The sequence below is a fragment of the Panthera leo genome, chromosome A3, assembly GCF_018350215.1.
Source record: "Panthera leo isolate Ple1 chromosome A3, P.leo_Ple1_pat1.1, whole genome shotgun sequence".
NCBI lineage: Eukaryota > Metazoa > Chordata > Mammalia > Carnivora > Felidae > Panthera > Panthera leo.
This window is the reverse complement of record NC_056681.1, coordinates 60,947,581-60,962,024: the sequence shown is the minus strand read 5'-3', so window position 1 is coordinate 60,962,024 and position 14,444 is coordinate 60,947,581. Positions and strand designations below refer to the sequence as shown.

General features: G+C 44.3%; 1 protein-coding gene across 3 annotated transcripts in view; it reads right to left on the bottom strand.

Moving 5' to 3' along the window:
- Positions 1–14,444, bottom strand: part of CRACDL (CRACD like) — a 144,650-nt gene that overhangs the window by 32,190 nt on the left and 98,016 nt on the right. For all 3 annotated transcript variants that reach the window (XM_042932036.1, XM_042932037.1, XM_042932038.1), the window contains exons 4-6: positions 8,116–8,251; positions 7,604–7,765; positions 1,466–1,693 (exon numbers count right to left, since the gene is read on the bottom strand). In XM_042932036.1, coding sequence (XP_042787970.1) covers positions 1,466–1,693; positions 7,604–7,765; positions 8,116–8,251 — 526 coding nt within the window. The remainder of the gene's footprint in view (positions 1–1,465; positions 1,694–7,603; positions 7,766–8,115; positions 8,252–14,444) is intronic.

The following is a 14,444-nucleotide window of genomic DNA, read 5'->3' as shown; positions in this document are numbered from 1 at the left end:
GCAAAAGACATCCCCATGGGAATAAACCCTAGACTTGAGGCCAGAGGGAGCTGGCTCTGTCCCTGCCCTGTGGTCCCACTCAGTATGAGGATAGGCAGGTTCGAGTTCCTGATCCTTGCCAAGTCCCACAGCAACAAGCCTGTAAATGCATTGGATGTGCAAGCACTTATACAAGTGTCCAGCTTGCACAAAGGCTTATTGGCCTGAGGGTAACCATAGCTGACTTCGTTCTTCAGCCTTAGTCCCCTCTAAAGTCAACCCTGCTGGCCTGAGTTTAAAAAGCACCTACCTTCCACACACCCAAAGGAAACCCCACTGTCTCCAGGGAGTCCCCGGAATCCTGAGAAGTCCCAGCCCACCATTCCTAGCTGAGCACCTAGCTCATCCTGGGCACTTCATCAATACCCCCCCAATACTGTCTCCAAGGAAGGAGGGAGAGAATGTTGGTCTGTGAACATCTCTTTCTCAGCACTCTCATTCTCTGTGGCCAGTCTGGCCCCACACCTGCCCTCAGCTCCTCCAGGGCTGGAATACTGTGGGCATCAGGCAGTGGAGAAGTCTACAATCCTATGTGGACCTCTAACCTATGGGTACTATGAAGACAAAACACTCCACGAATGAGTTCTCGACACCCAGAACTACAAACTGACAACTACACAGGCAGTGTGACCAAAGAGGGATCTGTCCTCACAGGGGCACAGTCCCCATGCTAATAAGTAGGTCCTTGTCCAAGGCAGAAGTCTGTGCTAGTGTGCCAGCTTATCTGTCATTGGTTCATGTCATCTGTTCATCCATTCAACAAATGTGCACTGAATGCCAGCTGTGTGGTTAGCATTGCTCTAGGGGTGGGATGTAGGGCTGGGACAAGGTCTCAAGAAGACTGGCAATAAACAAGTGAGCATACACAATTATAAAGGTCACTTATGTGTGTGGCCTGTGCTATAAAGAAAGTGAACACACTGGTGGGAAGGGAGGGCTGCTTTCCATAAGATGGTCAAGTGAGCCCCTCTGGGGAGAAGACCTCTGAGCTGAGACTCCAAGGCTAAGGAGCCAGCCAGGAGAAGAATGTCTCAAGCAAGAGATCAAGGCCTGAGGCCAGAGACAGGCCAAATCGTGTTGAGTGAGTGAGGCAGAGAATAAGAGTAGGTCTCAGAGGTAGGCAGGGCATGGTCATGCCAGGCCTGGAGTGTGGACCTTACACTCAGTGCTGTTGGAAGGCAAGGGACCCACAGCATGTAGCAGCTTTCACAGGAGGTGCTGCAGAACCAAAGAACAGATGGCATGTTTATGCAAGGAAGAGACATATCTGACGTATATTGAAAAAGATGAGCAACTCTAGCTCCTGGAGATGGTCCTACTGACCATGGGGTTTCTCGGAAGGGGCACGTGACCCTGAGGGGAGAGAGGCGGGGGTGGGTGGGAGTGGGGGGCCACCAAGTCTGCCTGTAAGAAAAAGCCCGATTACCGAAGACAGCCGCCTCATTTTGCTGGACCGCTGGTTGCGGGGCTTAACCAGGAGCTTGTGCTTAGCTGCAGAATTGTCCAGGCAGGAGGAAAATTCTGGAGGGTAATCGAAATCAGCCACGGGTGCCACGCTGCTGTCGGAGGTGCGGGGGGAGACACTGGCATCGCTCGCGTGCCTGGAGGAGAGCTGGTCTGGAGACTGTGGCCGGGATGAGGATACTAAAGAGACCTTCAAGGAAGAAGAAGCAAACACACCAAGCATTAACTTCGTGGTATGAAATGGTCCCACCAGCACATCAACTCCCTTCTTGTATGGTGCTCAGTCTTCTCATACCATCTCTGGGCTTTACATGGAAGGACAGATTTAAAATCTGGCTCTCAACAGGGAGGGTTCCAGGACACCCCCTTAGAAAAGTGTTCCTTAGAAAAGCTGGCAGCTTTAAAAGTTGGGCCAACCCCTAACAACTTACTCATTTCCAAGGCTGTGCAGAGAACCTATGTCCTAGGCACCCTTGATGAGATAACCCTGCCTTCACCTTCCTAAGCAGGTATCTGTGATTCAGACAAAAGCCTCTTTCTCTGGTGAAACAGACCGACCCGATTTCTCTAAGAGCAGCCTTGGTCCTGAGAGGGTGGCCCAAATGTGTGATTTTACAGGCTGGGGCAAAAGATGTGCCAAGCCCACCACCCAGCACCACATCGCGGCAGCTGCATTTCATTCATTCTAGAAGGTTCCTGTATCTTCATGTGTCCTCTTGGAGACATAGGGCTTTAAGTTTCCATCTGTAGTTAAAATTATTTTACTAGTTTATACCTCAGCAGGGAGGCACTAAGTCAGGCAAGGGCAAAAGTGTTGTCAGAGAGGAAGGGGATTTGGGGAGTCACGTGGAAGGATGAGTGCAACACGCTGTTACCTGCCCACTGAACTTGGCAAACTCCATGACTGAGTGAGGTCTAAGTGGGTTCTGCCACAAAGACATTTGTCAGCATGAAATAGTGTGTCTGGGGGGGGTACCCACCGTGCACCCCTGAGCAAACACAGCCCAGATGAGTGAGGAGCAGGGAGAGCATCCGGGAGGTGCTGGGCTTCAGTTACAAATCTACCACCTACTTCTGTTCTACTGTGGTGCTCAGTATTAGGGTCAAGTTTACATTTTCCCCCCAATGTTTTTTATTTGCCAAATTTTATATGTTATACACACAACATTTACTATTGTGACCACTTCTAACCACACAGTTCAGTGGCATTAAGTATACTCATTTTGCTGTGCAACCATCTCCAGAGCTTTTACTCTTGTAAAACTGAAACTGCACCCACTCAACAACAATTCACCATCCCCCATTGTCAACTCCTGGCCACCACCACTCTACTTTCTGTCTCTATGAACTTGACTACTCTAGCTACCTCACACTGAGTGGAATCATACCGTATTTGCTTTTTTTGTCTGGCTTATTTCACTTTGCATAATGTCCTTAATGTCCACCCATGTAATAGGATGTGTCAGGCTTTCCTACCTTTACAAAGCTGAATGATATTCCAGTGTATGGAAATACCACATTTTGTGTATCCATTCATCCATCAATGGACACCTGGGCTGCTTACACATTATAGCTGTTGCGAATAATGCTTCTGTGAACATGTGTGTAGAAATACCTCTTCAAGAACTAGCTTTCAATTCTTTCAGGTATCTACCCAGAAGTGGAACTACTGGATCGCAGAGTAGCTTTATTTTTCATTTTTTGAAGAACCTCCATGCTGTTTTCTACAGTGGCTGTACCAGTTTGCATTCCCACCAGTGTACAGGGGCTTGAATTTCTCCACATCCTTTCCAACACTTGTTATTTTCTGTTTCTTTGATAGTAGCCATCCTAATGGGTGCTGTGTGTTCTTTGGAACACACATTTTAACTTAAGACCATAATTTTATGCACCTCACAATGATTTAGTAAGCCCCCATGAAAATGGTCTCCTCAGGGGAGGCAGCAAACAAGATGTGGGCAGCAAGTGGACTCACAGGGGTCTGGGTACATCCTGCTCAGCTCTTCCACAGCCCTGGAGCCCTGGACAGAGTAGGCTCCAGTAGCCCCTGCTAAACTAGGGGGGCACCAGATGTGTGTCACTATTAGAGAGATAAGCTGAGGCAGGGATTGTCCTGCAAGGGAACTTCCTCAGAGAAACGTATTTTCCCTGTTAACAGAAAGTTGTATTTTCTCCTGCAAGTATTAAGTTTATTCCTGCCAACTAGGAGAAGACAATTACTAAAATGAAGGGGAAAGCGTTATAAACGGACCTAATCTATTTTAGTTCTCTTGTTTCAGCGACTTGTGTTCTTACGGGAATAAAGCAAGAAAAATTATTTAAAAAAATAAACCACAGGGCTCCCAGCTTCCTCTGTGCCTGTGGCTTTGGCTTCCACTGCTGTAGCTGATGACTCAGGAAGTCACCTAAGATTGGGCAGATGACACCTCTCCCAGGCAGTCCTCCCTCAGGGTCACTGGTAGAATGGGTACATTCCAAAGAACATAGAGAAGCCTTCTTCATTTTCACCCTTGTCTAGAGGAACAATGTATATACACTTGGTAAAATTTTGGCTCTTGTTTTTGTGTTTTTCTGACTGTTGTTTTTTTCTGACTCAAGAGACCAGGCAAGATGAGCTGCTTTGCAAATGCAGTGACTCTCGGGTGAGAATGATGACATCTTCTGTGAGGACATGAGATGTGGTCAACGCCCCCGCCACACACACATCCCATTAACCCAAAGGAAAAACCTTCCCTGCCTCCCGTCCACTAGCTTTGCACCGTTTGAGCAGACGGTCCTGGGTTCAAACCCACTCTGGCCCCTGCATGGGTGACAGTGGGTGGGGGAGGCAGATCCTGGCAAGATTAACTTCTAGAAACTCTGACCACAATGACCTCTGTCCCCACAAAATCCCTGCACTGGTTGTCACGGTTGGTCTTCCTACAAGGGCACTGAACTCCCACTTCTCAGTCTTTGCTGTCATTCGGAGAGTTCTTACGGCCTGAAAAGACCAACACCTTCATGACTGAGGAGAACGGTGAGTCCAGCGTTTGATCAGAGAAGCAACTATGCGACTTGGGGTAAGGTCTGTGGGTACAGTACAGGCTGGGAAAGCTGACCTGGATTTTAGTCTGTGGGCTGGAAGCATTCACACTTGCATTGCTTGCCCCAGTTGCCCAGTTTGACCTGAAATCTGTGCTTCTGGATGATTCTGGAAGTGAATGATTTAAAAAGTCTAACAGGAGGCCCTTCGTTGGAGGAATGTGACTCACATGGGAAAATGGCCTGGAGTTCAGAGGCTTTTTTGGGGGTGAACCTGAGTGACAGCTGCTTTACAGTGTTTGTCCTCAAAGAGAGGGGTTCACAATTACCTCACCTGTTAAATTAGTTAGTAACACCTTCCTTACAAGACTGTTGTTACACATGGAAAACAGAAATTTCAGTCCTGGCACATGGTACTTGTCCAACAAATAGTAGCTATCAAAAAAAAAAAAAAAAAGAGAGAGAGAGAAGGGGGGTGCTCAGTCACTGAGGAGTGGGCTGAGGGAGGTGCACGCAGGAACAGGCCACAGACGTGAAGTAGAGCCAGTGGGACCTTTCTGGGCAGGAGAGGCCTGCTGGCTTTGCACTCCAGCTGGCCTTTCCTGGTGAGGGAAGGGGAGGCACTGACCTACCTGATCTCACAAAATCCTCTCCAAAACCCTCTGAGGACACAGATTCCTACAGGTGACAGAACCTGCCCATTGCCTGGTAGCACAGCAGTGTGTGTGTTTCCACCAGAGCCATGCTGTCTCTCCATGTTACCTTCCCTCATCCCCCAGGATAAAGACAACTTGCCAGCTTGCCACCCTCTACCCAGTGTTTCTTACTTAATGGTAGGACACTTAGCAGATGGCTAGTTTGATGTAATTTTACCATAAAAATCACCAAGTTTCACCAGTTGCTACCTAATGTGGCAATGAGATTTTAAAAATAATTCCATGCATTTCCTGAAAAACTCATCCATCAGGAAATATCATCTTGGTCTTATCATGAAATACTTGTTCCTGGAAACCTTGTATCAAAATAATCTTTAAGTTTTTCTGTCAGGCATGTGGGCTTGTGTAAGGAGTCGTCAACAGGAAAAAAATTAAACAGCTCACAATCCCATCCTGGTGGGATTTAAGGTACCATTATATCAAATACCATGTGTTATATAAAAACACTTTAAAGGCTGCATTGTTTCCCCATCTCAGTCAGTCCATTGTGCCCAAAAAACTTTTAGGACATAAAATATGATCACCGTGTCTTCAAAATCTTGATAATAAAGATTATATATATTTTTTAAGTCTTAAAGCTTCCAATTTTAGGTTCCTATGAAGCTAGTGGCTTGTTCATACTACCCAATAAATAAAATCTCAGAGCACTGTTTTGTCAGTAACATAACCACCATAGGAGGGACGCTGAGAAGGATGAGGCCATAGCCCTGTCCAGTGTGAGTGGCTCCCAGGCAGCTAAAGATAGAATTTGTGCATCATGGTGCTTTGCAGGTTTGGAGTTGGGCTCATGCCCTAATGAATGGAATTAGAAACTACCTGTTCTTCTGTACTTTTCCAGTTCAATGCAGAGAACCATGGTGCTGTGAGAGCCAGAGAACTGTGGGATGGAGTGAGGGCAAATCAGTCAACTATGGCTCGTGAGGGTCATCTCCCCAACACATGGCCCTGAAACATACAAAGTCACATCTGGTCCTGAGGATGGGGACCCTGAAGCTGCACATCTCAGAGTACAAACATGGGTCTTTCACGTGTCACCATAGGCAGCAATAGCCTGTCAAACCTTCCCTTCCAGTATTTTAAGGTATTAAGGGGTACAGGGTTGGCTCAAAGTCCAGGAAATAGGCCAAATCATCTTCCTTGTCTTCTCTTGCTTCTCTTCGACATGGGAGAACAGGTGTGGGTAGCTCACTGTCCTCAGACTCTGCTCATGGAGAAAGCAGGGACAGGTTCACCCTAGAGCAGAATTCCAGAGAGAAGAATTCTCTAGCCAGCCCTGAGTAAACCCCCAGCCCTGGGGCTTACTTACATTCAGCTATACCACAGTCCTTCCTCTGCCTTTCATCAGTGATGCTCTGGGAACCCACAACTACACATAAATTAGGTAATATTCTTTCCCTTGTTTTTGGAGGGGGGCTTCTGGATGTCCAAATTGAAGTGACCACTGAGTGTATTTCAGATCAGCACAGAATCTGCAAGATGATGGTTCACAATGAAACCCTGAGATTTACTGGGAACAGCTTTTGACCAGGGCACAAGTGTAGCTCCAAGAATGCACAGGGCAGGTGGGTGGCTATAAAACATGGACTCTGGCCTTAATTTGTTTTTCAAGTGTCAGCATTACACATAGAACTCCAATTCTACCCAGCCCTCAGCAAGTCTTGTCTAAAGGGAAAAATGATCATTTATGTACAAGCACATTGTATGGGCTTAAAATGGTGGCACCATTAGCAGGGTAGCTTATACAGGAGAAGGAGCTCAAGTTTTCTACCTGTTTTCTAATGGGGAAGGGTGTTATCCATGATCAACTCCTCTGCCCTACTGAGGTCATAAACACCCCTCCTGCTTGTCAAACTTTCCCTGCTTCCCTGTTTACCTGCATCATACCTCACATTCTAACCCTAGATCAACAAGATCTCATGGTCCTAAACTCAGATCTGAGAGTCTAGATGAAGTCATGTATGTTCACCACTCCCTCCTCCCTCCAGCCAAATGTCATGAAAACAGAAAACAGATACAATGGTATTTCCCTTGTTTTGAGATGGGATGCCCAGTCCGGTCATCTGCTCAGACAGGAAAAACCAGGTAAAGGAAAGGGTTGATTGTATCTGACCTGTAACCATGATGAAAAATGTTACCAACACTATATCTCCTGACAAAACAGGAATTTCTGCTCAAAGAATGAAAACAAATACAGTCCAAGGACTGACGGTGAGCTCCCACTGTTTAGGTCTGGAACACCTCCTAGCTGCATGGACCATGGCCACACCCACCCATGGGAATCTTAACAGGGGCCACCAGAGTTCCCGACTGTCCTCTGCAGTGGGTGCAGACAAAGCTGTGAGGTGGTTCAGGCTGTCACTTGCCTTTATGGTTGTGCCGGGACCAATGTCATGCAGGGACATCTCTGGGGGGCTCCTGGGCAGACCATCATCCTCAGAACTCATGCCGGTGTCATCTCCTCGCTTGGCAGGAAGACCCCCTGGAGGAGGGGGTGGCCCCATTTTCACATTACACTGTATTTTTAACTAGATTGGAATAAAGAACATTTGCTCTTATTTCCATCAGCAACTTTTTATCAACAAATCTTCTTGCTCCAATTCATTCCTTCAGGAGGTACTTTCAACACCTCTGCCTGGTGTAGCCTGGTGTAGCAGATGGAAGCACAAGAGTGTCTGCAACTAGCTCTCTTGCTCTCATCTTGAAAATGAGTGCTTATAACTAGGCATGAATCAAGATCCAATTGTAATTAACTTGGTGTGTCTGGAATGCAAATATACTTTAAGATATGTTAAATAAACCAAGCAGAAATAATTTTAAAACTTATTGATACATCTTTGACATACATACCAAGTGTCACTGCCAAGGAAAACTTTACCTGTAGGGCTTTAATCCGGTCACACACATTTTCTTGGGAAAACACCCGCACAGGTCGAGTAGGATCCTGTCCAGACTCAGGAATGAAAATACTGTCATGTGACAGGGCCCGGCTGCCCAGCGCACCCCTCGACTCCCTAGGATAAAAGAGGCACTGTGAAACTCTGTTCTCCTCCATCTCTCCCTCGGGGTGCTCAGGATGAACAAGGGGGTTGGGGCTAATGGCACATCATACAATAAGCCTTCGGTTACATTTCTTTTTTAACAGCTTCTGACTCCAGTTTATCCCAACCTTGTCAAATACCACAGTCAACTATTAAGAGCTTTGCAGAGATAGGGATTTTCCTAACAGATCTGAAGACTGTGTGAATTCTTTTCATTAATGGGAAAACCAGGGTCTGACGAGGTGTGAGGTCCGTGACAGCAAGCCTGTAGAAAGGAAGGGTTGGCAGGGCTCCTCGGCTGGCTGGGGGGTTGCACAGAAGACTGGCATGGATGTCCAGGGAAGATGAAATCATTCCTTGTGGGCCAACATGCAGCCCCTCAGTGGGCTAGAGGCTGTTTTGCACAGCAGGCTGAGGGCCTGTCTGACGGAGGCATCCTTGCAAGGTGGTCCAAAACACACATCCGCAGGCTGGGTTTGAAATGAGAATTGCAAATCTGCTAAGCCATGCCCTCTTTTCATTACCTGATATGATCTGTGCAATCCAGCCTGTGTGCCTACATCCTGGAATACAGATGGTGGGCATTTCTGTCATCATCATCTCAGCCTCTGCCACAGCTCTGAGCTCAAGACTCCAATTCAGAACTGAACCCAAAGGACTCATTTCACAAAATGTCCTAAGAGGATGTGAGAGTTGGTTGTCAGATTTTCCTACTGGCAGTGACTGCCTGAACAATAGATGGAAGGAGATGATTGAGATCCGATGATGAAGGAAGGAAGGCCCGCCCCTACAGGCACTGGCCATCTTGTGCTCCACACTCCCCCACCTCCAGGCTGCCCCAGGCATCCTGTCCTCTGTGAGGCATTGAGCACTCTTAGGGGTGGTCCTGCTCCACTGCAGATCACATTGTGTTGGTTAACGATGCTTTCCAACTTCTTTCTAGCCCACAGTTGTGAGTCTGCAAGTGGGAAACCTATGGCTCCCAGAAGGGTGTGTCCTTACACTTCTCGGAAGGCATCAGGCCAAGTGAAAGAACTAGATGGGCCCTTCCTGCCAATGGCAGCTCTTGTCACAAAGATCACAGGCACACCTGGGTTTCCTTCCTACAGTAGGGAAGCCCATGGCCACGCCCACTGGAAGTCATAACCACTGCCTGAACACCTCCACTCTGGGGGTGTAAGTAGGAGTTGAGATGGCATGAAAAGGCCTCTGCCTTTTCAACGATACACGGGCAAAAACACAAAATGTCATACGTTCAAGGCCATTTGCTACATTTATAGAAACAAAAGACTATCATCAACCCAATGACCTTCAGTAGGTATCTGTATAAACCATGGAAACTTTGCAGCTGACCAAGTAGGTAAGGGGGAGCTCTGTACACAGGCAGCACCAGACTGCACTAAGTGAAAAATAAAGCAGAGTGCAGAACAACATGTCAGTTCTATGTGGGGAAGGGGTGTATGACTATAGGTGAACATATGTGAATAGATGTGTTGTTTGTGCATATTTTAAGAAATAAAAATAGAGAGATAAGTCATAAGTGAATAAAAATAGTTACCTTTAGGGGGAAGGACAAAACAAGATTGGGAGACAGGGTTCCCAGGTACTTACTTGTACATTTACAATTTTGTCTTTGAAACTATGTAAACATTTTATGTAGTTAAAAGACAAAATCAAACAAAAAGGGAAATAAGATAATCTCTAAAACTAGAAAACAAACGGAAACAAAGAAGCCTAATTTTATATCACATTGTTGGCATAACTGTACAGAGAAAAGAATGAGTTTAAGTGATTTTAATTCAACATCCAAGTGGCTTTTGACTCTACGTTCATAATAGGATAAATTCCAAGAACAACAACAACAAAAAAAAAACAAAAACAAAAAACAAAAATAAGAAATTGCACTCAGTTTTATTGGTAGCAATATTGATTTTTAAAAACATTTTTAAAGTTTATTTATTTATTTGTTTTTGAGACAGAGAGAGAGAGCAGAGAGATTGGGAGACAGAGAATACTAAGCAAGCTCTGCACTGCAGAGCCTGACACAGGGGCCCTAACCCACAAACTGTGGGATCATGATCTGAGCCAAAATCTAGAGTCAGTCATCCAACTGACTGAGCCACCCAGGCATCCCAGTAATATTGATTTTTTTTTTAATATATGAAATTTATTGTCAAATTGGTTTCCATACAATACCCAGTGCTCATCCCAAAAGGTGCCCTCCTCAATACCCATCACCCACCCTCCCCTCCCCCCCCCCCCCCCCCCCCATCAAACCTCAGTTTGTTCTCAGTTTTTAACAGTCTCTTATGCTTTGGCTCTCTCCCACTCTAACCTCTTCCCCCCCCCCCCATGGGTTTCTGTTAAGTTTCTCAGGATCCACATAAGAGTGAAACCATATGGTATCTGTCTTTCTCTGTATGGCTTATTTCACTTAGCATCACACTCTCCAGTTCCATCCACGTTGCTACAAAAGGCCATATTTCATTCTTTCTCATTGCCATGTAGTATTCCATTGTGTATATAAACCACAATTTCTTTATCCATTCATCAGTTAATGGACATTTAGGCTCTTTCCATAATTTGGCTATTGTTGAGAGTGCTGCTATAAACATTGGGGTACAAGTGCCCCTATGCATCAGTACTCCTGTATCCCTTGGGTAAATTCCTAGCAGTGCTATTTTTAAAAAGAGTAGAGGACAATCCTTATAGAGTGTAACCTATACTCTAACCTATAACCTAAAGCGGGGTAATGAAATTATTATTAGTATACTGTACAATAAAGAAAATGAACAATTTTGTTAATATCACTAGGAACCAAGATTCCTAGTATAGAAAATAGTGAATTCAAATAATCAAAGTAAAAATTTTGTCTTATTAAACTTGAACTGGAAATACCAGTGAGTTAGTGATTTATTTTTCTCTTAAAACGTATTTCCTAATATACCTACTGAAGAAGTCTAGAAGCAATGACAGCCAACTAGCAATCATCACCCCTAGCAGCCAGAATGGTCTCTAAAGACCATTTCACACCAAAAAGAACCAGGACCATGTGAAGAGATGTCTGATACTAGGTCTAGGATAGGAAATGCACAAAATAAACCTGGGATTTCTCATTGTACAGGAAAGCAGGGGAGATTCAAAGACAAATGGGGTCATGTCAAAAAAACCCAGGAACTAATTTGAAGTGACTTCCAAAGTGCACTATGAGCATAAAAATGAATAAAGACTGTCATGGTTTAAAGCAAGTCAAATATATAAAAATCCATGCACTCACAATGAAGTAAAAAAAAAAAAAACAGAAAAGAAAAAAAACAAAACTCATTGGTCAGTGTTGGAAGTTAGGGTACCAGCTCGGGTACCAGGTCATTACTCTGAAGGTAGATTGGTAAAAGGAGAATGAGGTATTATTCTGCCTTTCTTGGAAAAACTGCATGTCAGAGAAACCAAGGAATTTATGAAGGAAAGGTCTCCTTCATGAAAAAAATTCCAGCTAATACATGCAGAATGCATGAAAGGATTAGAAAAAACACCATTGTGCAATAAAAGAATGGATCTAGGCAATGAACATAAGCAGGTGTTAAAATCACTATATGAAGGTTTGTAGAGCTATCACACTGAGAGAGACCCCCTGAACCCACTGCTCAGTCTTAGTGTCATGAGAAGTGGGGCAACCGGAGAGTATGTGTCTCATGAGGTGATGTGACAGTAAGTATCCAGTACCACCTTGAACCTAAATCTAAATAAATATCTAGATCTAACATTTTGCAAGAGATTCAGAGACTATAAAAATGAGTTCAATCATACCAAGAGAAAGCAAATCCAGAATGTGGGATATTGGCCAGAGAAAATTACCCTGCTTCTCCATCAGATCAATGACATGAAACAAAGCAGGGTGGCGGCGGAGGAAGAGGGAAAATCGTTACAGATTAAGAGGCTTAGAAAGCTTAACAACACAGACACAATAAATGGGTGTCAGCGTTTTGAAACCACAGGGTCCCATGTGGTTTGCCAGCATTAATGTATGTTGGCAAATGGAACTCTTTTGCCCATGGTGATGGATGAGAAATTGCTGTAGAGTCTAGAAGGCACACACACAGACTCTCAAAGGGGCTAAAGACTGCCCCTAAGATTTTGTCCCTTACATAGTCAATTAATTTATAACAAAGCAGCCAAGAATATACAATGAAAAAAGGATAGTCTTTTCAATAAATGGTGCTGGGAAAACTGGATAGCCACAAGCAAAAGAATGAAATTGAACATGCAATTTCAGTTTCAGTATTTTTTCATTCTACCCCATAAAAAAATAAAAATGGATTAAAGACTTGCACATAAGACACGAAATCATAAAACTCCTAGAAGAGTTACCACATAGATAGTAAATGACCTTGACATTGGTGTTGGCAATAACTTCTTGAATTTGACACCAAAAGCAAAGGCAACAAAAGCAAAAATAAACAAGTGAGACTACATCAAATTTAAAAGTTTCTGCACAGCAAAGGAAACTATCAACAAAATGAAAAGACAACCTACAGAATGGGAGAAAATATTTACAAACAATATATCTGATAAGAGATTAATATCCAAAATATAAAAAGGGCTCATACAACTCAATAGCAAGAAAAACCAACAACAAACCAATTCAAGAGGATTTAATTGTTTAACCAAGAGGAGTCAAACAGACATTTTTCCAAAGAAGACATATAAATGGCCAACAGACGCATGAAAAGATGCTCAACATCACTAATCATTGAGGAAATGCAAATATCAGGCCCGTTAGAATGGCCATCACCATAAGAGATAAATGTTGGCAAGAATGTGGAGAAAAGGGAACCCATCTGCACTGTTGGCGGGAATAGAAGTTGGTGCAGTCACCATGGAGAACAGCATGGAGGCCCCTCAAAAAATTAAAAATAGAACTACCACAGGATCCAGCAAGTCCACTGCTGGGTATTACCCAAAGGAAATGAAAATAGGATCTTGAAGAGATATCTGCATTCCTATGTTCACTGCAGCATTATTCACACTATCAAAAATATGGAAACAACCCACGTGTCCATCAACAGATGAATGGAGAAAGATGTAGTTTGCATGTGTGTGTCTACATATATGTACCTGGGATATTAGTCAGTCATGAGGAAGAAGGACATCTTGTGGTTTGTGACAACATGATGAACACTGAGGGCATTAAGCAAGACAGAAAAAGACAAATACTGTATGATCTCACTTATGTAAAATCTAAAAAAGTCAGACTCATAAGAACACATAGTGGATGGTGGTTACCAGGGGCTGTAGGCTGGGGGAAATGGTACACACTTCCAGTTATAAGACAAAGAAGTTAGGGAGATCTACAGCACAGTTTGTATAGTACAGTTATAGATAATACTATTGTATTATATACTTGAAATTATTAAGAGAGCAGATCTTAGATGCTCCCACCTCAATAAATAGGTAGTAATTAAGTGATGTGATGCAGGTATTAGCTCTATGGTGGTAGTCATTTTTTAATATGCTTGTGTATTAAATCAACACATTATCCGCCTTAAACTTCCACAATGTTATACATCTATTATTTTTCAATGAAGTTGGGGGAAAAACAGATCTTGTCTCATCCTCTGTGCTGTTCTCTAAAAACAGTGTACTTCCCGGGATTCATCAGACCCCACCCCTAAGCCTCCTATCCTAGCATCACTCCAGTGAACTTTGACCAGTAATTGAGGACCTGGCCCCTGGTGGGAACATAAAGATAGAAGGGAAACTGTCCCCATTTTCCATGGGCTCCAGTGACAAAGAGGAGACACACAAGTGGACAGGTCATTTCTCACACAAACACACACACACACGTATGCACACATGCACACACCATGCTCGCCTCTCTGCTGTGTTCCTGTTCCCTGGATGGAGCAGCCACTGTGTGTTCTGGTAAAGAGACAGGGTGTGGGTGGGGAAAGTATAATTTCCCTGGGGCTGGCCCAGTGAAGACATTTAATAATTAGCAATATGATCATGACAACATCTTGCAGCCCAAGGATATAGAGCACCCTGCCTAATAAAATGTGTGTACAGCCCTTCCTTGGTACTCTTCATAGAGTGCTATGTGGGTCCACCCTGCTCCTTGCTAGCACCAGGAAAAACAGAAACGAAAACAAAAACCCTGAAAGAAAAA